The sequence below is a fragment of the Crocodylus siamensis genome, chromosome 11, assembly GCF_052110815.1.
Source record: "Crocodylus siamensis isolate JL-2025a chromosome 11, ASM5211081v1, whole genome shotgun sequence".
Taxonomy (NCBI): domain Eukaryota; kingdom Metazoa; phylum Chordata; order Crocodylia; family Crocodylidae; genus Crocodylus; species Crocodylus siamensis.
In genome coordinates this window covers 2,479,664-2,499,939 of record NC_143405.1, presented here as the reverse complement: position 1 = coordinate 2,499,939, position 20,276 = coordinate 2,479,664, and the positions used below count along the sequence as shown (strand labels likewise).

At 49.4% G+C, this 20,276-nt stretch overlaps 2 protein-coding genes across 9 annotated transcripts in view; one reads left to right on the top strand and one right to left on the bottom strand.

The window, feature by feature from the left end:
• The window catches only part of CRB2 (crumbs cell polarity complex component 2), a 46,996-nt gene extending 41,405 nt beyond the window's left edge, over positions 1–5,591 (top strand). Inside the window, exon 13 of the mRNA XM_090021942.1 lies at positions 438–5,591. Coding sequence (XP_089878068.1) covers positions 438–665 — 228 coding nt within the window. The 3' untranslated portion in view covers positions 666–5,591. The remainder of the gene's footprint in view (positions 1–437) is intronic.
• A 2,614-nt stretch (positions 5,592–8,205) lies between these two features.
• DENND1A (DENN domain containing 1A) overlaps positions 8,206–20,276 on the bottom strand; it is a 283,149-nt gene continuing 271,078 nt past the window's right edge. For 6 of the 8 annotated variants that reach the window (XM_090023062.1, XM_090023063.1, XM_090023066.1 and 3 more), the window contains 3 exons: positions 17,169–17,297; positions 12,926–13,181; positions 8,206–12,054 (listed from right to left, as the gene is read on the bottom strand). In XM_090023062.1, coding sequence (XP_089879188.1) covers positions 10,732–12,054; positions 12,926–13,181; positions 17,169–17,297 — 1,708 coding nt within the window. In that variant the 3' untranslated portion in view covers positions 8,206–10,731. The remainder of the gene's footprint in view (positions 12,055–12,925; positions 13,182–17,168; positions 17,298–20,276) is intronic. The other 2 variants (XM_090023067.1, XM_090023068.1) reach the window with 1 other exon arrangement.

Genomic DNA, 20,276 nt, shown 5'->3' with positions numbered 1-20,276 from the left:
CTGTTCTTGCAGCCGGCCTGCCCGAATTAGCAGTGTTGTTAACTATCCCACTGGTGATGCTCAGCTTTTTGCGTCTGATACGCACCAAGGTGAGAGACGCTGGCCTTTTTGAAGGCTGAGGACAGCCGCTGATCAATGCCCACACCCATTAATGAGCTCAGACACGTGGAGAGGCCTTTAGGCAATGATCCTTCAGGGTCCTCAGCTGGCTGGTTTGGTGTAAGAAATGTGCATGCGGTGTGATGGCAGACTGAGGACTGAGCCAGCCCAGCATTTCCCTCTGCAGTTGCCCTCCAGCCCCATGATTTCTGTCTCTCTGTGGGCCAAGGCATTGCCAGTTTGGGCTCCCATGACTTCCCGAGCATGAATAAGCTGCATTCAGTTCCCTACAATGACTGACTGGGCTCTTATTGTGTCTCCATTAATTTCTTTTACAGAAAGGGACTCCAGGTGCTTTCTTCCCATTCCCATTACTTGAAGTAGCTGTCCCTGTAGCCTGTGGCTGTTTACTTCTGGTTATTATTGGTCTCATATTCATGATTCTCACTGCAAGGAAGAGGCGCCAGTCAGAGGGAACCTACAGCCCCAGCCAGCAAGAGGTGGCAGGAGCGCGCTTGGAGATGGACAGTGTCCTGAAAGTGCCACCAGAAGAACGCTTAATATAGGTGTTGCCATGGCAAGGAGATGCACGCCAGGGTCTGCTTAGACCTTGTGACTTTTCCAGCACTTGCTCCAGCACATCCACGCGAGCTCAGTCCCTCTGAGGCATGGCGAGGAGGCCATGGACTTACAAGTGCCTGGAAGATTGTTTAAGCAATGGCTGTTCCAGCTGGCTCACTTTTCATTGTCAGTTGTGCACCGCTGGACTCCTGGCTCAAAATGAGCTTTTTACCCTCCTCTCCTCTGGACTGTCCCCTTCTTCAACTAGCATAGGAGCGGTTTCAAGTCATTCAGGTGTTTGCACCTGGTAGGAGATGTCCCTAGCCCCACTGTCACACCGCAATCAGATTATTAAAGACTATTTCAAAAGACTAGTAATTAGGCACTACGACAACAGCTTATGCTTATGTTGCAAAGAAAACTAGCTACTTTCTTGTTAGAGCTGGAGAGGTGTAGAGCATATTTATGACCAGACTGTATACAGTGTTTAATTTTCCCAACTTTTCAAACCAGTTTCAAGCCAGTTGGGATGAGTGGTAGAAACCCCCTGGCACCATTTCCACAACAGCAACAGCAGCTGTGAACTCCTGCCTCCTGACAGACGCAACGCTGGAAAGAGCTGTCAGGAACTACTGCCATCGTTGCACAATCAACACGTTTTATCAAGTGACCGCTGCCTGGGGTAAAGCTTTAGACATTCCCACGGGTACCACACAGGATGTGTGCGATCGCGGCCCTGACTCGGAGCAGGAGCTTTGAGTTCCTGCCGTGCTCGTGGCAGTTCAGTGCCTATCGCCAAATGCCTGACCTTTTCCAATTCTGAAAGGGTTCAGTAAAAATGTGCGAAGTGTCAGCCAGGAGAACATTCATCTTGGCCCTTGGGCAGTCCCTGTAGGCTACAAACGGATGGGGACTGCTGCCCAACAGACAAGGAGGGGGAAGCTGGGTATTTGGTAGCTGCCTAAAGCAAGTGGCTTTCCTATCAGCTACATGAGATGCTTTACACAAAGCAGCTTTCGCATGCTCTGAAAATCCTGAGAAAATGGTTTGTTCTTCTCACTGGCCTGGAAGTGCTTCAAAACTGTGATTGGGAAGTGGTAATGGGGGCAGGGAGGAAGCAGCTTTGATATTTTTCTGGTGGGAAATATTACATTTCACGAAGATGAGCTCTGAGAGTAATGGCAATAACCCTGTTCCATCACAGCAGCCAGTGTGGGCACATCTTAGCAACTCTTCGGTTGTGGGAGCAGTCGGGGCTGCAGGGGCAGCTCTGCTCCTGGCAGTTATTGCAGGCTCAGTGATTGCCATGAAGAAAAGGAGAGCCACTCAGGGAACGTACAGCCCCAGCCGGCAGGAGAAAGACGGTGCGCGCGTGGAGATGTGGAACGTGATCAAGATGCCACCAACCGAGAGGCTGATCTGAGGACATTCCCAGGCACTGCTCTGCTGCAGCACTTCTGTATGTATTTGCTGAAGTCCAAGATGCATTTTTTAGGGCATTCCTGTTCCTCTGTAGCTTCTCTAGGATGTGGGAAGCCATTCTCTAGTGGGAGGAAAAACCCAGTTTGGGGTTTTTGTGGTGGTTGTGTCCCAACTCCTGCAAACTGTAAAACCACTGGGGCAGCACGGGCAGCAGAACAAATGAAAGCTTCACAGGGATTATGCAGAGAACTGTGTATAGGCAAAACGCGCTCCAGCCTACTGGGGTGCTCTGTCCCAGCAGGAGAACAGAGGGCAGGGACCAGCTCTATGATGCCCCTCCTTTTTCTGTCCCTTTGGCATCTGATGGCTCATGTCAGCAGCAATTCTCTCATTGCCACAGAGTCTGCACAAACCTCATGTTGAGCATTAGTAGGTGACAAAAAGCAGGTCAGGGAGTCTCACTAACAGAGGAAGAGCTTCCTATCTTCATTACCGAGTGCAATCCCAAAACCTACGTGCTAGGGGCAGGATTTTCCTCTCCCACCATGGCAAGGCCAGACAAGCAACTGGCTCATGGCAGCTCTCCGTAGCTCCAGTGCCACTGTTCTTCCAGCCATCAGGAAAATTACACCACCCTGCAGGTGGTAGGTACTTGGACTAGGCTTAGCTTAGGAAAGGATCCAGTAGGAGTATTTGAACTGCCTTGAAATGAATTGCTGATTGCATTGCTAAACTGTTCTGAGAATTTGGATGTATACAGCAGCGGATCACTTTATTTGTTCAGCATTTACAGTAGAGTGGCTCAGAGCTGCCCAGATGCCACTTAGCTGTAACGTTGCTCATCCCCTGAGATCTGCCAGAGTCGATGCCTGACTTCAGGACTCCACCAGAGCGGCCCTGTGACGACTTGGCCCTTGTGCATGAAGGTGACACTTGCCTGCAGAGGGTCAGTAGCAGGCCTTTGCATCACCAGCTGCAGTGCTACAAGGGGACGCTTAGCCCCCTATAAGAAATGTGGTGAACTTTTAACAGGCAATTAAGTTGTGTTGGGTGAAACTTGACACTAACTCCTCACCCACCAGGTTTCTCTGAGGACATGCACTGCTTCCTGCTCCTCCTGCTATCGCTGTCGCTGCTGGGTGCAGCTTTCCCTCTCCATCACCGTATGTCAGGGACTGTGCAAACAAGTGATATGGAGCAGGCTCATGGAAGTCTGAAATAATTAACATTTCATCATCTTTATAACAAATACTGGTTAGGAAGATTTTACACAAGTATCTGCTCTTATCTAGAGAGCTCAGAGATGTGAATCCACATGCGCCACACAATGCCACTGGAGAAAATCCTACATGAATTTTGCTTCTTGAAAGTATTTAACTGTTGCATAAATATTTCTGGATTCTAACAAACAAAGGGAAGGTTACTAAGACCAGACAGTGAGCCAGTCCACTTACCAAGCCTCATCATCCAAACTATATCAGGCTAAGTTTCAGTCCGTGCAGTCCGAGTTACCATTACTGATGAGAGAGATACCGTCACTGCAGGAATGATCTGCTCAGTCTGTTTTCTGCCTGTGTTTTAGTGAGGTTTAATTGTGCTGCTTTCAGGTGCTCTAGCAATGGACTGTATCCAGCGCTAGCTGCCACAGGGAAACTGGTTGAACTCTGCAAGTTATGAGCACAGCGTTGGCCAGTTTGTGGCCAAGCGTTGAACAGGGTGTGCTTTTAATAGAGCAGCTACTACCAGGCAGGCAGGCCCTGCAGAGCTGAGCTTCTGGCTGGGGCTCTCCCACTAAGGGAAGAAATTCACTCCTTGGTCACTGCTGGTTCAGCCCTAAGACTGGAATTGCCCGATGGCCCTGAAGCCCCCCTTCTGACCAGGAGAGTGTTAGCAGGCTTGACATCCCACTGGCAGGAGCGAGGGGCTGGAGGAGTCCCTGGCTCTCCTTCAGGATGCCCAGATAAACTTCTCGTCTTTACTTAAAAAGAAATGTGGAAAGAGGACCTGACTGAATCGCTGCTCTTGCAGGGGACAAACAGATTTGTGTTGCAGCAAATGAGTGCTGCAGCACTCCCGCGCTGTCCCTCAAGGAGATACAAATCTGTGAAGCAAGCCAGTAGGTAAGACACCAAACACCAGTTTTAGGGCTAGCTGAAAACTGTCTGCCTACAATCTCTTCCTGGCTCATCAGGAGTAAGAATGCTGCTCGATTTCTTTACAGGGTTGTCAAAGTAAATTGACTCTCCTGATTTCTGCAAGCCCCCCGAAACCAGGACTAATGAGAGGTGTGAGACACTGATAAAGTATTTTTAACATTTCTGTGGGGTCTTTTCCACTGTGAACTTAATTTTCTTTTGTTATTTAAATTTTTGAATATATTTTTTCACAAAACCGATTTGCTACAGATGATGTTCTTAAAAGACACGGGGTTTTTCTGTAATTGTAAATCGCATAGACTTGTAAAGATTGGACTGTCCCCCAAACAACATGATTTGCAATAAAAACTGGTTCAAAGCACACCTGGAGCCTCATTCCCAGTGGCATCTTCAGCCCGTCACGTACACAGGCCTGGTGCCTCGGCTGCGAGGCCTTCAGCGCTGCAATCCAGGGTAGCAGCGTGGCCTGTGGCCTGTGACCTGGCCGCACAGGCTGCACCTGGTGATGTGAGGGCAGGCTGGGTCGCTGCTGGCTCAGGCTCTTGCTCAGCGTTCACAAATGATTTGACTGCAGCACACGGTCGTGGATCGGGACCCCGTGTGCTGTGCAAACAGACCAGAGGTAATCCCAAACAAGCACGTGCCCAGAGCACGGCAAGACATCCCCAGCCCGGCTTTATCCCACTTTGCAGGTGTAACGGTAGTGAAGATGCAGCCGTGTGGACTTCAGCAGGGGCCGTGTCCAGATTTCAGTGAAGAGCTGATGGAGAAACCGGGGGCCTTGTATGTTGGCAGGGGTGAGCGGCTCCAGAGGAGCACTGGGGTTTGGTCAAAGCCTGACCTGCCCTCCTGCTATTTGAACCTATGGTCCTAGGGAAGTGTCCTGATAAAAAAAACAATGATCCTGTTTTCAGAGGGAGCCTTTTTCCACATTTAAAACATTTCTATTTAAGCAGGAAAAACTTTGTAGACTGCAGAGGTGGGCAGCAAACATCTTCAGGAACAGGATTAACCCAGCCTTTAAGACTAGGCAACTAGATAGTGGCTCTTTCCCCTTCTGTGAGGAAGACCTTGCCAGGGAGGAACAGCTGGACCAGTCTTCTCTAGTGCCTCTGGGGAAGCCCCAGACCAGCCTTGTTGCTGGGACGGATGCTGTCAGTAGTGACTAATGGCTCCATCTGCCTGGCTGTCAGCAGTGCCACCTGAACGGTTCAGCTGTGCCCTATCTGGCGCAGGCCCATCCAGGCCCGTGATCTCCATTCCCCAGTGCCACTACCAGGTGGTTCTGCTGTGGAAGATGCAGATGGCATCACTGCCACAGCTGCAGGACAAGCTGTGAAGCCTTCCCTGCCCACCCCCCCACCAAGACAGCACCAAGCTGCCACACAGATGCAGCCGAGCAGCCTGTTGAAGTGCGGACACAGCACAAGGCATTAGAGGCTAGGCCTGGATATGGGCTCAGGAACAGCCATGCTGCCTACAGGGGACCTCGCACCACGTCGGCATGACACACAACACTGCTAAGCTGCAGGCAGCAGAAATGTTCATGGCAGCTGTGCCCCAAACACACAGCAACACCCAGCAAGTAAGAGGCGAGGTCTGGTATGGCAGACCTCACGTCAAGACCTGGTGGACAGGTCTCGCAGCCTAGAGAGAAGCCGAGTCCCACAGACGCCAAGTAACTTGGTGCCTCGTGGAACACAGCTCAGAGTGGCCTGGCAGTGAACTGTCCGACATGACCGCCATCGACAGCAACACACGCGGTCTCTTTTCTGCCGCAGCACACACAGCTGTCCGCCTCACCTGTAGGGCACCATGTCCACCACAACACGTGCATACAACAGCTTCTCACAGCAGCTCTGGAGACCACACGTCGTCATCCCAGGCTGTCTGCAGAGATGTAAGAGACTTTTATGCTGGAAGGTGAGTGAGTGTGGATATTTTTGACAGCCACTCAGACTGAACAAAGGCTTTGAAGCCCAGAGGCCGAGGGAGGCACCAGCTGACACAGGATGTTGTTCCTTCTCCCCCAGCGCTGCACAAGAGCGCAGGGAGGGCTAAACCTTCTGCTTCAGACTGAACAGAGACCCTCATTCCTGCGTTCGCAGCTTGTAAAACTTCCATTTTGCTGCATATGAGATAGCTTGAGATTACTTCCGTTTCTGGGCTTGGGGGTCTCATCCTAAAACTTCATCCCTTACATGCCCTGGCTTTTGAGTGAGACTAAAATAAACATGGACCAGCTCCCAGTAGCGGCTGTATTTCCAGCACAGGATTAGGTGGTTACCCACTAAGGGCCTGGTCTTACCTTCTGCTCCACAGCTTGATATGTTTCCCTGGAATCAGTATAAAGAAACTAATAGCTCGTTAGTCTAATGCTGAATGAGGAGCTAGCTGTGTCAAGCACCTACAACACCTGGGGACTCCAGTGGGTACCAGGGACGTTTGCAGCAGAGCAGGATCAAGCCTCTCACTGATTTAAGAGGCCTTTTACAGGGTGCTGGAGAAATTCAAGTTGGGTCATTACTCAAGCAAGTTAACTGGTAATGCCATCACTTTGCTTTTCTGCTGTTTCAGGAACTGTGCTAAAGGTTCATGAGTTAATATTAAACCAGGCTTTCGGATGACTGTGCTTACAGCCTACCTGTAACAGCTGGAAGGAATAACAGCACACAGCTGAATAAACAACCGTACCCGTTCTTCACAAGGTGAAAGCTGTGTGCTGTGCTTCAGCCTCTGATCATCACCCCTACTGTAATGGATGCTTTCCTTCCCGCAGGCAGCAGCACGCTGACCCACCGACCAAACTCTTCCTCCAAACTCTGCAGAGACTTGGCAAAACCTGCAATTGTGTGGTTGGGGGTGGGGAACCAAACTCGCTGCACTGACATAAGGAAAGGCAGGGTGAGCATGCACCAGGTTAGAGGGACCAGCACTGTCTCTGGACAGCACAGGCTTACAGCCTTTCCTGAAGAGGCAGCATGCTGAATGCACATGCAACCGCCCTGGTGCCAGACCAGCGCTGCTCACTTCACTTCCAGCAAGGGGGTGAACCCAGGCTGCTTCTGTTTAGAGAAATGCATTTCACTGAAAAAGCTGCGCTTGCTGGCCATGGGTGGATTCCTACCACCGTTCGTGGGGAGGAAGCCAAGCAGATCCCTGGCTTGTCTCGTTTCTCTCAAGTTCTGTAGCAAGCCAAGAGCTCCCAGCACTCACCAGGATGGTGCCTGGTATGAGCAGTTAAAATCCAGGGACACAATGAAGCCAGGCCATTCAGCAGCAAAATTCTCATCTACCTTCTGCAAACAAAAGCCAGGAGGCACAGAGAGACAATCAGGCATCCTAGGATGTGGAAGGAGGAGTGCCCAGGCCACCTGAACACCTGCGCTCTGAAAAGGAGGCGCGTGAAGTTCACTGAAGAATGGAGAGAGACTCGTGTCTTTGGAAGCAGGACAACATGTTCCTCACCACAGTGAAAAAGCCCTGGCGCAGTCTGAATACAATCATTTGGAAAAGGCAAACAGTTGCGTTCCAGAAAAATGGAAAATGAATGGATTCTTCATCGATAATCTCTCAGACTAGCCCTTAAAACATTTCTGACTCGTTCAACGGACAAAGCAATAAAGCAGGTTTGCGTGCCCCGCTCCTGGAAGGATGGAGAAGAGCACATGTAAATAAGGAAGCAAACCAACCTGGATGGGATGGAGCTTGGTTGAGCACAGTCCCTGCAAATTTGCTAGAAGTTTGCTAACTCCAGAGTGCATACAGTTCTCAGCACACTAGGTTGAATCGATGCAGACCTCACACAGGAAACAGTTTTAAAACCCCCCCAAAAAGAAGCATCAGATCTTCGTCCTGCTACTTAACTATGTGAGCCACAGACTTCCCGCATACAACCTGCCACTATCAACGAAGACACACGTGAGAAATCTGGCGCTCAAAGGTGACAGAAAAGTCATGCCATCCATGATGATTTGATTCTTTTATTATGCTAAACACGTGAAACGGATTCTCATATTTTCTCACGTCTTGGATTGAATTTGCAAAGATACAAACTTCAGCAAAGTGCTCTCTACTACTCCAAGATCTCTCTCAGGCATACCCAACTTTTTTCCCGCGTCATTAAAAGTAAGTGAGGAGTGAATAATACGATAAATCTAAAGCATTAATACCTCTCGGCGTCTCAAAATTGGCCTCTTAAAATCAAGGAGTGCTTACTTGTTTCCAAAACAATGACATAAAAGACTGGGTTTTGGAATATGCTATAAAAGGTAGACAGAATAAAATGGGACTGGAAAAGGCTCTGCCATGATGCAGAGTACCCCAGCATTTTCCCACTTCTTTAAAGCACGTGTTTAAAAGGAATACTTAATACATAACCAGTGCATAGCATTACAAATAAAAACCCAGGAGTATGTGAAAAATCAAATGGCAATTCATATGCACCATTCCATAGTGCCTGTACATACCTATCACCATTGAGAAGTCAGATCCAGCACACAGCAGTTAAAGGGGGTCAGATATTCCAGACTGAGGTGCTAATGGCATAGAAACATTCACATTCTGTACAGCAGCACAAAACACGGCTATTCCTTTAGACTTTAAATATCTGAATTATTTGGAACTAGATTAGATCAAAACCACCTTCCTTTCAGCAAAAAGAAATAATACAAAACAGACTGAGTGGCTCGTAAAAGTAACAGTACTCGACAGAAGTAAAAATAACACTAATGCAATACTTGGGTCTCCCCAGCTGTTGGCATTTTTGGATGTTCCAAGAATTTCTCTCTTGTATTGCACAGGCTCAAATGCACTGACAGCCATTTTAATATGGTGTAAGAGAGCCTCCAAGGACGTTAAAATAGATACACCGAAGAAAATCCAGATAGAGCATTACAAGAGTTTCCCAGGTGTCCACAATTACTTTTTGACTTAATCAAAGGCTTAATGGTGATGTGGTTAACTGTCCTAGAATAGCTTATTTGAAATCAGATCGTGTCCAAGTAAAAATAAATGAGAAAAGCACCACTAGAGGTACATAGAAATGATCACTGAGGAAAGAGATGCTGAAGGTAAGCATGAAATGCTTGAGGCCACTGCAGCCACCGACTAATGCCTCGTAAAATCACAACGAATGTACCCTTTAACCCTTTCCTGCGTTGCTGGTCTACGTGTGATCCCAGACACCACCCCGCTGTTTCTCACCGCATGCGATGTGTCAGGGAGGGAAACCTTGGTGCACAGGGATGTGATCTCAGTTGCGTCCAGGTACCGTGAAGTGTTTCCGTAACACAGCAGTGACACGCAGCTGTCACATGCCGATATTTGGACATTGCACTGCTTATTCTGCAATACTTTTCCTTCTCCTTTGTACAGACAGCTGTGGTTTCACCGGTCTGAACCCAGGCCTCCTAGTCAACGTATTGGTGTTAAGCTTGGAGAACTAACGAATTGGGATCGCTTATGCCCTGATTTTTTTCTTTTTCATAATAAAATAAGATACTATTACATCCAGTTCAAATACTGCTGCCTATAACATTTATATATAATATTAACATACGATTACAGAAGAACTAAGATATAGTTGACGGACTCCATCAAAAGACACGTTCTGATGTCTGTCTAAAAATTAAATTGCTGGTGTTTCCAGTTTCCCCTTGGAGACACAGGAGCAAGCCCTGAGCTGCAGGACGCTTTCTCTGTGCTATTAGTTTTGCTGTAACTGGGACTCGTAAGAATTTTATAGCGAAGAAGTCCCTCCCATAGGGCTGGAGGGGATGAAACCAAAAATCTAACAAAAGTTCAGACAAGCGTATAACCCCAAATGAAAGTGTGTGTTGCTAGATGGGCTACTGAACAAACTCAGTTTAAACCCAGTGGATTAACTCAGTATAAACTACAAACCTGGGTTCATTTCCTACGGTTTACATAGAAAAGCAAAAATGTTGTAAGCAGAATGCATAACACGGAAAAATACCAAACTGAACACTGTTCACACAGGTAGGAAATGAACACTAGTTCTACGTGTGGTGTCACCTTCCACGCTGTTCTAGGGACTAGGGGAAATATAAGGGGAGGAATAAGCAATTGCTGGTTCAGTAGTATCTCGTGAAAAGATTATTTTGGGGGGAGGTGGGGGGTGGGGATGGACACATTCAATCTAACCACGTTAAAGCTTTGGCCAGTGTTAAGTCACCAGGGCTTTCACTGACAGCAGGCATGGAGCCAGCGTCTGTGCCGAGGAGAAAGCCTCAGCCAGGAAAGTGGCAACGTGGGGGGTTATCCGCAAAACAACTCCAGCCAGCAGCACTTGTCTGCGCGCTGCGGAGGAGCAGTTGTGTTTCCTGTGTCTGGAGCTGGCTAAGTCTCCCCTTCTACAGGGACAGCTTGTTCTTGTGCTGGCTCAGGAAGAAAAAAGAAAAGAAAAGAAAATGGAGAAAAAAAGAAAAGAAAAAAATGCCAATCCCACAGGGAATAAGATGTGTTGGGAGCATTATTCAAATGTTTCCCAGCGCTTTCGGAGCTGTTCTACTTTACCTGGGGTGGCTGACACCTCCTGTCTTGTCTTTTTTAACAAATCTTCAAATGGATCCTTTGTCTCCTCAGGCTTTGAGGGCAGTAACACTGACTCGAGGCCCTTAGCAGGCCGGGGGGGAACCAGAGGGGGATCACTAGAGGGCCTTGGAGCCACCCCTTGCTTGGCATCTATCTTTGAGCCAGAAGGGCCCAGCGGTAGTGTTCTGATTTTGGAAGGGCCACTTAAGCGTGCTGGCTGCAGAGAGCTGCTCGGGGACGGGCTATGGCTTTGCTGCAGCAAGGAGCTAGCCTGCGGTGCTGTTGGAGCCTGGCCAAAAAGATTGGGCATGGACAACGTTGAAATGTTTGGCTGAGATCTTTGTGGCGGATAGAAGCCAGAGTTTGGCGCGATGAAACCGGAGCTGTAAGCGTGACCTAAGGGAGGGAGGAAGGGGCCCCTCGTGGCTCTCACCAGGGTCACGGGCAGGGCTGCTGGCATCGTCTGCGCAAACGGATTGAGAGTCGTCTGCAGAAACGGCGGGGCTGAAGGAGGGTAGGCCAGTGGCTGGGCGAAGGGTGGGGGAGCAGGAGGTGTGAAGTCGTTTGCCACTGGAGCAAAGCCAGGGGCAGGGCTAGGAGCGGCTGAGCTCTGCAGACTGCCAGAGCCTTGCTGGGAGCCAGTGTTTTGCCAGCTGGTTGTCTTCAAGGGATCCAGAAGATTAAGAAGGTAATCGCTTTCATTACCTGCGTTTTCTGCATTGACCTTGACTGGCTGGAGCATCTCAGTAGCACTGCTGGCACTGGAGAGGAGCTGGGAGGGGCGAGGAGAATAGTTTACAGCCTGCCTGATTTCTGGGTCAAGGGAAATGCTCCCCGACCCAAAAGGCTCCTGCATGAGTTCTGAAACCACATCACTGCGCCCTGCAGCCGGGGGGTTTGCAGCTTCTGCAGGCCCCGCCAGCGGCGGGTGTTTGGTGGGCCTGGGTGCGGGGGGCGGGGGAACTATCCCCAGCTCAGGCGTCTTCCTGCCTTGGGGCCTGGGGATAGTGATGTTCCCTTGAGCAGCCAAGGTCACTTCCTCCTTTTCTGCAGGGGCCAGAAGGCTGTCTCTGCTCCGAGGTCTGCGTGGCACCGAAGGGATGTTCCCAAGAGCAGTCAAGGGCCTCTCTGGTGAGCTCTGGGAATATTTGGTGGGAATAGCCATGTCGTCGTGCCCCATGCTCCACAGCTTGTTGTAGGGGTGAGAGAGTTTAATTGCTGGCACAATCCTGCTCCTCTCAGACACACCAAGGTCCATTCTCTGTCAGAAAGCATGAAGAGGGTTAACATCTCCGACTTGGCACGATGCAAAGCAAAGTGCAGGCGGGACGATGGGGAGCACCCGAGAGGAAGCTGCCTGCCTGCCATGAGCATCTTCAGGGAAGGGACACGGGGAAAGACACAGCCTAAGAGTTTGGATGGGAGACTGAAAGCCAGGACTCTTGGGCTAGCAAGTGGTGACAGTGGACTGTCCGGCTATTATGTGCACAGTGTGACACTCACGTTACTGGGCATTTGGGAGCTTTGATTAATCTATGGAAAATGTCCTGAGAAACCCAAATGCAACACGCTCATCTCCTTATTGGTCTGACAATACGTCCCTTCTGCTTGTCATTGCACAAAGGTGCCATGGGCTCCAGGCTTCAGCTCTGCACTGAAGAAACATAATCAGGAAGCATGCTACACACAGGAATACTAATCATCTTTCCAACTCACAGACACCAAAAACAGGTTGGAGATGGGGCCATTTAATGAGTGCGAGCAACTCTGAAATGAAGGGAACATTTGGATTCCCTAAACTCCTCAATACTTGCATCGGAGACAAGCCTCAGGCAGGAGTGGACTCTAGGAACAGGACAAGTACTGCCTGCTTTGAAAAAGATCTGGGTTTCTACCTTGCTTTTATGTAGGGACAGAAGGCCACTGCTCTAACTGTAGCCCGCTGCATGGACCTATCCTCTCCACTCAAAAATGAACCTTCTGAATGCACTGGGGAAGCCGGGGCTGGGGAACCCTTGCACTGATGGGGAAACAAGATGTCCTTTCCAACTGGAGGGTAGTGGCGGGAAGGTGCTTTCATTCTGCATGAGTCCCTCTGGCATTTACCATCCTGCTTGTATGAAAGCCCATACCTGGTAATCAAACGTGCATCGTTGCTCGCCCTCCTCTTTGGGGGTCCTTAGGTCTTCCAAACTTTTGGCTTGGCTTAGAGGCTGAGGTTGTGTTTCCACTTCTAAGTTAGTGAAAATGTCCTGCAGGAGGTTGACTTCTGTGACCCTGTCTGGCGTCGGAGGGCTGGGAGGCGCAGCCTCGCTGGCTTTCTCTGGACTGATCACTTCTTCCCCATCAGCGCTGTCAGACTCTTTCAGGGCCCGGTACGGCTGAGGCCTAAGAGACAAGAGTGCTTTAACGTCTCACATTTAGAAGTACTTTCTTTCCAACCCTTTTCAAAGCATGCAGTGTTTCAAACTAAGTCACGAGTCCCCTGGAGCAGCCTCAATGTGGATATGATGCACCCATCACATTACCCTACACAATATCCCCCTTAATCTGTGTGTGAGGCAGGGGACTGGCTGGGTTGCACTGCATCATGTCCAACTCTAAACTCTCGACTTGCTTCCCTTCCTTTGCACATGACACGAACACAGGGTAAAAAGTTGTGTTATATGGACACTGCAGCCTGCAGCTTGTGGAGCGCACCCGAGTGAGCCGGCTACTGATGGTCAGTGCGAGCTGGACACGTTCTGCAGCCTGCACAGTGCTAGGCTGCAGCAGACTGCCCCAGCAGAGCGCTCACATATATCTATGCAGGCAGCTGATGTGGTCTGGACGGTAGGGTGGCCATGCACTTAGCTACAAAGACTCAGGTTTGAACTGGCACAGTTGCAAAGGATTTTCTCCAAGGTATTGCTATTGCTGTATAGAAGATCTCCACTCTCAAGCAGCTCCACCAAGCTACTTTCACTACAGATACTGCTGCTCTCTCAGCTGGGCTAATGAAATGGATAAACTCACACAGACCTTTTCAAAACACATTTCAGTAAATGCACATCTTTGAAAAGAGCAGCCTAAGTTTACTGGCGACCCTTCTGTTTTCTTGATAATCGTTGCATTAGATCAAGAAGAAAAGGTCACAATTACTTGTCATCTGTGCAACCCCTTGACAGACGGAGTATAGTGAAGTTAGGCTTTAAAGGGGAAACTGCCCAGTTAAATATCTTAATTTCTCTGCCCACTGTCTTGGCGAGCCTGAGAGACAGACCAGGCAGGGGCACATTCTGGCTCTCACGTCTAGTGCAAGGCTGGGGTGGCTGTAGAGGAACGTTTTATCCAGCGGTTCCCATAGGAAGCACCAGGCACACTTCTGTTTAAGTCTGAGAGAAGCTTTCTTTTACAGAAGTCTAAACTCCAGAGGAAATACTATCTGGAGGAGCGAGCGTGAGCAGAGCTAGCAGGGCTAGGTCGACAGACAGACGTGACTGTATCATTTCAAACAAAGGTTATCCAGCAGGGAGCAATGGGAAAACAATGATGGTGCTGCTACAGACCCAACGAGCAGAGCTACGCGGGAGCAGGAGTAATCGGACATCCGCTTTGTGCCGCGAGTAGCTGCGAGCCCCACGTGAGCACAGTGCTACTAGACCCGGCTGTTAGATAGTCTCAGCAAGAAAGGGCAATTGCAAACGCTCTCTTGTTCCTCACACAGCAACTGTCCCTCAGTTCCAGCTAACTCAGCACAGGATGCGATCCATGGTATTTTCCTCCAGTAATTGGGAATATTGTGCGCAGTGTCGATGATTATACTGGTGTCGTCTTATCAAGAGACAACGCAGTCCATTATGGAGAAATCTATTTTACATTTACAGCCCAGGCCGGGGTTAGCAGAACGCACTTCTCATGTGCACCTCAGCAGAAAACATTCCTCCAACACCATTTGATTTGCATGTTGCTTCTGCGTGCAGGAGAACAGCAGCATAATGTGCACCCAATTAATCATAAGAACTGACATGCATTTCTGCCGTGATTGGCACTTGACTGGCAGCCGGTCTCACCGTGCCATTTCAACAAGGGTTTAGATTAAAAGAAAATATTTGTGAGCCCCCAAATAATAAAAGGTAATGTGGAAAAATGCTCCTCTCCCCACAGAAGCATGGCTGTGTGAAATACATCATGCAAATTCATGAGCAAAACGCATCTCGCTTCATTCACCGCCACACAAATGCTCGGCACTCAGCCATCAGCACAGGTCTGAAGAGGTGCGGGGGTAGGACACAGCCTTCTGATCCCACCGTCCTAGCCAGTAGCTGCTCATGCTGCAGCATGGAGACCCACTTTGACACGCAAGGAGCAGGCTGGTGAGCAGTGAACTAACACCATGACTCGTGAAATGGAAATGCAGGCCTATGTGAAGAGGGCGGCTGAGGACACCAGATGGGGTGATGAATGTGGAAGCGCAGGAGCGAGTTGCACCGATTTAGGGCGGACGCCAGCAGGCTTTGGATCAGAGCCTTAGTGAAGAAGAGCGTAAGCGAGACCTTGAGAGACAGAAGTCACGATTCAATCTCTACCCTCACATCCAACATGCACCCGAGACCTGCAGACCAGGTGGTGCAGGAGAATCCTGGTGGGTCATTTGTAAATGAAACACTTCCATGATCTCCTCCTACCCAAGCACATGTGTGGGAGCTTCCCTCCAGCCCCCAGGCTGCGTAAGCTCTTAAGTCTCTTCTCACCCTGTCCCCGTCATTCTGGTGTGATTTCCCCTTCTAGGTCTCCGAACCCCACCTCCAAATCGTCAGCTGCCCTGACAGCTATTACATTTCTTCTGACTCGCATAGCGCTACTGGCTCATCTTGGAGCAAGTTCAAATGCTGTGGTCATATTATGATGACTCCAGGCTTAGTCTTTCTATACATACAAGGTCTACAGACCACAGTTCGTGAAATCTTTAAGAGAGCACCATCTTCTGGACGTAACCACATTCACATCCTCAGAGAACTGCTCTGAGCTGACCACAGATCAATCTCTCAGTGGTGGAAGTGGCCCAAGATCCATTGCTGTCCAGATTTCAGGACTTCCTACTCTTGCAGGAGTTGTAATAGTACAAGAACAGGCTCCCTTTGCCATGTTTGGCACCTCCTCTCCAGACAACACCAGAAAGCAGACAGCACTGCAAAAACACACAGTATTGCGCAGGGTTTACCACGTCCTTCAGACTTCTGAGGAAGAAGTTCAGGTTCGGTCTGAACAGCTCCTTGGAACTGATTGCTTGGACCAAGGCCTCATGGTGGCTGCTTTCTAGCAAAGTATGCTCCCAGACCCAGCAACAAACACGCAAGAGCGCGGTTTGTCATAGGTCATTCAACATGAACTCTGAATTATTCCCAATCTCAAACATTTTGCGCATTCACCTCACCCCCCGGTCCATGGAAGGGGTGTGTTTCTAGCATGGCGGCCTTCGGAGGATTTCAGAATCTGTCTGCTGATGCCCAAATATCCCAGTCCCCAAAATGGGGACGTGTAAGCTTAAATGGTGACATGGACATCTAAACTCTGGTCTAGGGACATCCCCCCTGTTTGAAAACTGGGCTTGAATTACAAAGGGTTGGAGATTTGCTGAACTGTTGGTAAATACCATGATGGGTATGAGACGCACACAAAACACTCACATGTGCACGGGTTAAATAAACCTGCACAAGGATACAAGCCTCCTCCTGCACCAGAGCCGTGTGCCTGTTGTGAAGAATGGCATCTGGGACCAGAGCTGACAACGGAGTTTAGAAAATCGGAAGGTCTCACTGCAAAGCACTTCCTACGAAGTCAAGGGCACAGACAGCTCGGCATTTCCTGGGCAATCGGAGATCAAGCTGTGCACTGGGGTGTCCCGGGGGAGGAAGTCGGAAGTCTCGGGGACCCAGCACACAACGGGACAGAGCTGAGTGAGTAGTGTTGGAGGCAGCCGACGAGCACACGGAAGCAAAGCTCGCACAGTAACACAAAAGCACAATTAACACTGTACTGGGGAAATGGTGCAAGACAAAGGGTTGGAGGAGGCGGGCAGGAGGGAAGCAGCACCGGACCAGAACGCTAACCGGGGGTTACCTCCAAGAGCCCAACCAAGCCGAGACAAAACGATAAGCTGCGCATCCCAGACCGGGGACAACACACAGTGCAGTGCTTCATGCAGGACACATGCTCTCGCATGCCTTGGAGTGTCAAAATAGGCAAGCAGGAGAAATAAACATTCATCAAGTGCTACAAAAAAGATCCCCAAAGCCTTTTACAGCTCCCAAGTACAGAAGCAGGCAGCCCTGGCTAGTGCAGATATCGCAGTTCAAAGACTATATTAATACAATGAAAGAAGAAAGAATAGACCATTCAAAAGGACCAGAGAAGAAAAAGTTTTCAGAGAAGCCAGAGACAGGATCCTCTTCCTGTTGAAATTCATCATCAGAAGAGTCCTCAGAGAGGAAGACTGTATAGTGTCGCATGGGCTTTACAAGGCTGAAGGAAACAGGAAGAGAAAAGGGAGTTATGGAGTTGTCACATCCAAAGCTTCAGAGGCAAGAGAAAACCAAGCGATTTCTGATTCCAAATCATTTCTGAACGTGACTGCCTGCCTGGGAGCACAGGACTCAGTGACACATTGTGGAGCTGTACTTTTCAGGCAAAAAACCCTAACCCCCCCACGAACTATTTTACTAAAACTTCTACTGCTGCTGTCTGTTGGGAAAAGGCGTAGGGACCTGTGAGCCAAGCCCACGCCTACCAAAAGGGCACCAGGCTGGAGCCCCAGCTCTCCCAGCACATTCCCATCAGACAGGCTTCATCCTGAACGAGCCATCTAAGCCAGGGTCCTCCTGAACGTCCGATTCCAGAAGCACTAACGACACCAAGTCTGCTAAATGCGACGGAGTAAGCAGGAGAGTCCGTGCGTGGGTATAACAGATGCAAGCACAACTTGATGTCAAGTCACAGGTGCCAAGGGCCAGGATGGAGAGCCACAAAAGGGCCAAGCCACCTCCTTGTCCCAAAGCCATGCACCTCACTGCCCTGTAGCACTTACCTGCCCCGATGCTCCGCACAGCTAACATCTCACCGATACTCATCTTCAACGCGCGCGTCTGGGGTGCCGTCCTAGCAGGTGCCGCGCGGAAGAGGGCAGGTGATGCTTACGTACCGCACCCCACACCGACGCACAGACAATGCGCACCCACCACTGGGCGATTACATGCTGCAAAAAGCAGGCTCTTCTTATTGCAAGTACCAGCCTAATGTTTTCACCAGGAAGATCTGTCACCCAGTCTAGGCCTTGCTTACAATTTTCCTTTTGTTATTAAAAATACATTTTCCTTGTCAGCCAGTCCTCTGAGCTCTGCCTGCACAGCCACACTACATCTCTACTTTAGTCTGCAGATACGCTGAATGACCAGAGGTGTGTGCTACAGCTGAGCAGACAGCAATGGGGCCATTTCATGCCACGCTTTGAGGTTTTGAAATCTGTTTGAGGTTCCAATTTGGAAGGAAAACCGAATCTCCTGGAAGTGAACAAGAGAAGGGAACAGGGTGTAGGAAGGGAGCGCATGTCTCTCTCTGCCGACAGCTAGGGACTAGGTGCAGCCGGGAGGAGGGGGACCCAAGTTCACGTGGGGCAAAGAAGGAACTCAAGTCTGGGCCTTGCACATCAGACAACTATCAGAGCAGGTTCTGGCACCATCAGCCCCCAAACTCTGCAAACTGACCTGTGTCCACAGAAGAGCAGGCTTTGCCAGAACACCAGACTGGACTGCAATTTGGCAAGAATACCCGAACCGGCACAGGGCTACTCAGAGCCTCTGGGAAGTATTTCCTAAAGATTTCAAAAGACAAACATTTCCCAAATAACAGAAACTTAAAAAAAATTGGACACCAATATTGCTCTGAGGGTCCTGCGTGCTGCTCTGCTGAATCTTATTTTACAGCAGCACAGCCTGGGCTGGCTTCCCAGCCCCGATCTCTTATGCAGCAGAAAAATAAAAATCAGACAAGATTACGAAAGCATGCACCATTTCCAGTCACCCCCACACAGCTCCTTCCTAACTGTGTTCATCTCATGAGCTGCATGCACCTGAGTGCAGCATCCCAGCAATAGCTGCGATTGGGTAGGCACTGCCAGCAGCACAAAGCTATATTAAAAAAAGAAGAAAAAATCCAAGGGCGAGGGATGGATCCTGCCATTCATAGCAAAACTACTACTCCAATGGGTGCAGAACTGGGCCCAGCAGTAAGGAGCCAGGGCTGATCTCACAGAGGTGATGGAAACGTTTGCAGCACTGTCACGGGCCCAGGGCGGGAGGAGCAGTGACTTGTGGGCTTCCTGGCACGGATGCCGAATGCCGCGTGAGCAGCAGCTCCTGCGTTTAGGATCAGTCCTTACCGTTCTCTCAGTTCTTTTGTCCCCACTTCTACTGTGAGATTAAGCATCGCTGAAAGACAAACAGAGGCTGAACGTTTCCACTGAGGATATGAAGAAAGTTGAACACTGGGACCGATAGCTCGAGAGGGTCTGAGATGCCATTGTGCATCAACATGTATTCATAATTGGGTCAGAGCTAATTAACACGGGAGCTGAAACTGGGGCTGGGCACAGCCGATCACATTATACTCCAGTCAGCTTCACTCCCATTAGAGCGGTCGCACAAGCTGCTCCTCTTTCCTCCTGTGCTCGAATGGCCCTTCCAGGGAAAGCCAAGTGCTGCTGCCAGATTTGCTAAACTCCTTTTTTGGGAAGCTCCAAATCATTTCCATTCATGCAAGCAGGGGGCTAACGAGAGATTGTTTTAGAATCAAGGATATTGGTAATAATGCTTCTCCTTTCTTGAGCCCCGGCCCTGCCAAACACAACTATTGTTCTGTTTTGCATGTGCAAGATGACCACTCCAGCAAAGCCAAAATGATTTAACAGGAATCAAAAGAAACCCCCTGCATTTCCAGAAAGCTCTGCTACAAAATTCAACCTTTTGGCTACATGTTCGAATTAGAGATTCCAGCCCAGCGTTACAGACCAGTCACTTCAGTCCCTTTCCGAAGCGCTGCCCTGACCCCTTTGTTTGGCGAGGGTCTAGCTCAGCTCAAGCACTTGCCCAGAATGAATTCACCGGGCAGGAATGGCCAATAATTTGAAAGCGAGGATTCAGAAGAGACCCCAGTGGATCAGCTAATCAATAGCATTTCAATGCAGATCAATGCAAATAAGGTGGAATCTATAATGATAGTTAATAGGCACACTTTTTTTGCTGCAAGGCACCTTACATGAAAAAGTGGGATTTCATAATAAAAGCTTATTTAAATTCAGCTGCTGCTCTTGTTCCACAAAAGATTTTTGTCAAAGATAAGGGATGAACAATCTAAAGTGTCCAAGTTTAAATTTTTATTAGCTTCAGGCAGTAGAATCCAAAAAAATGTGTGCCTATTCCCTCATTAACCCAATTCAGCAACTCTCCT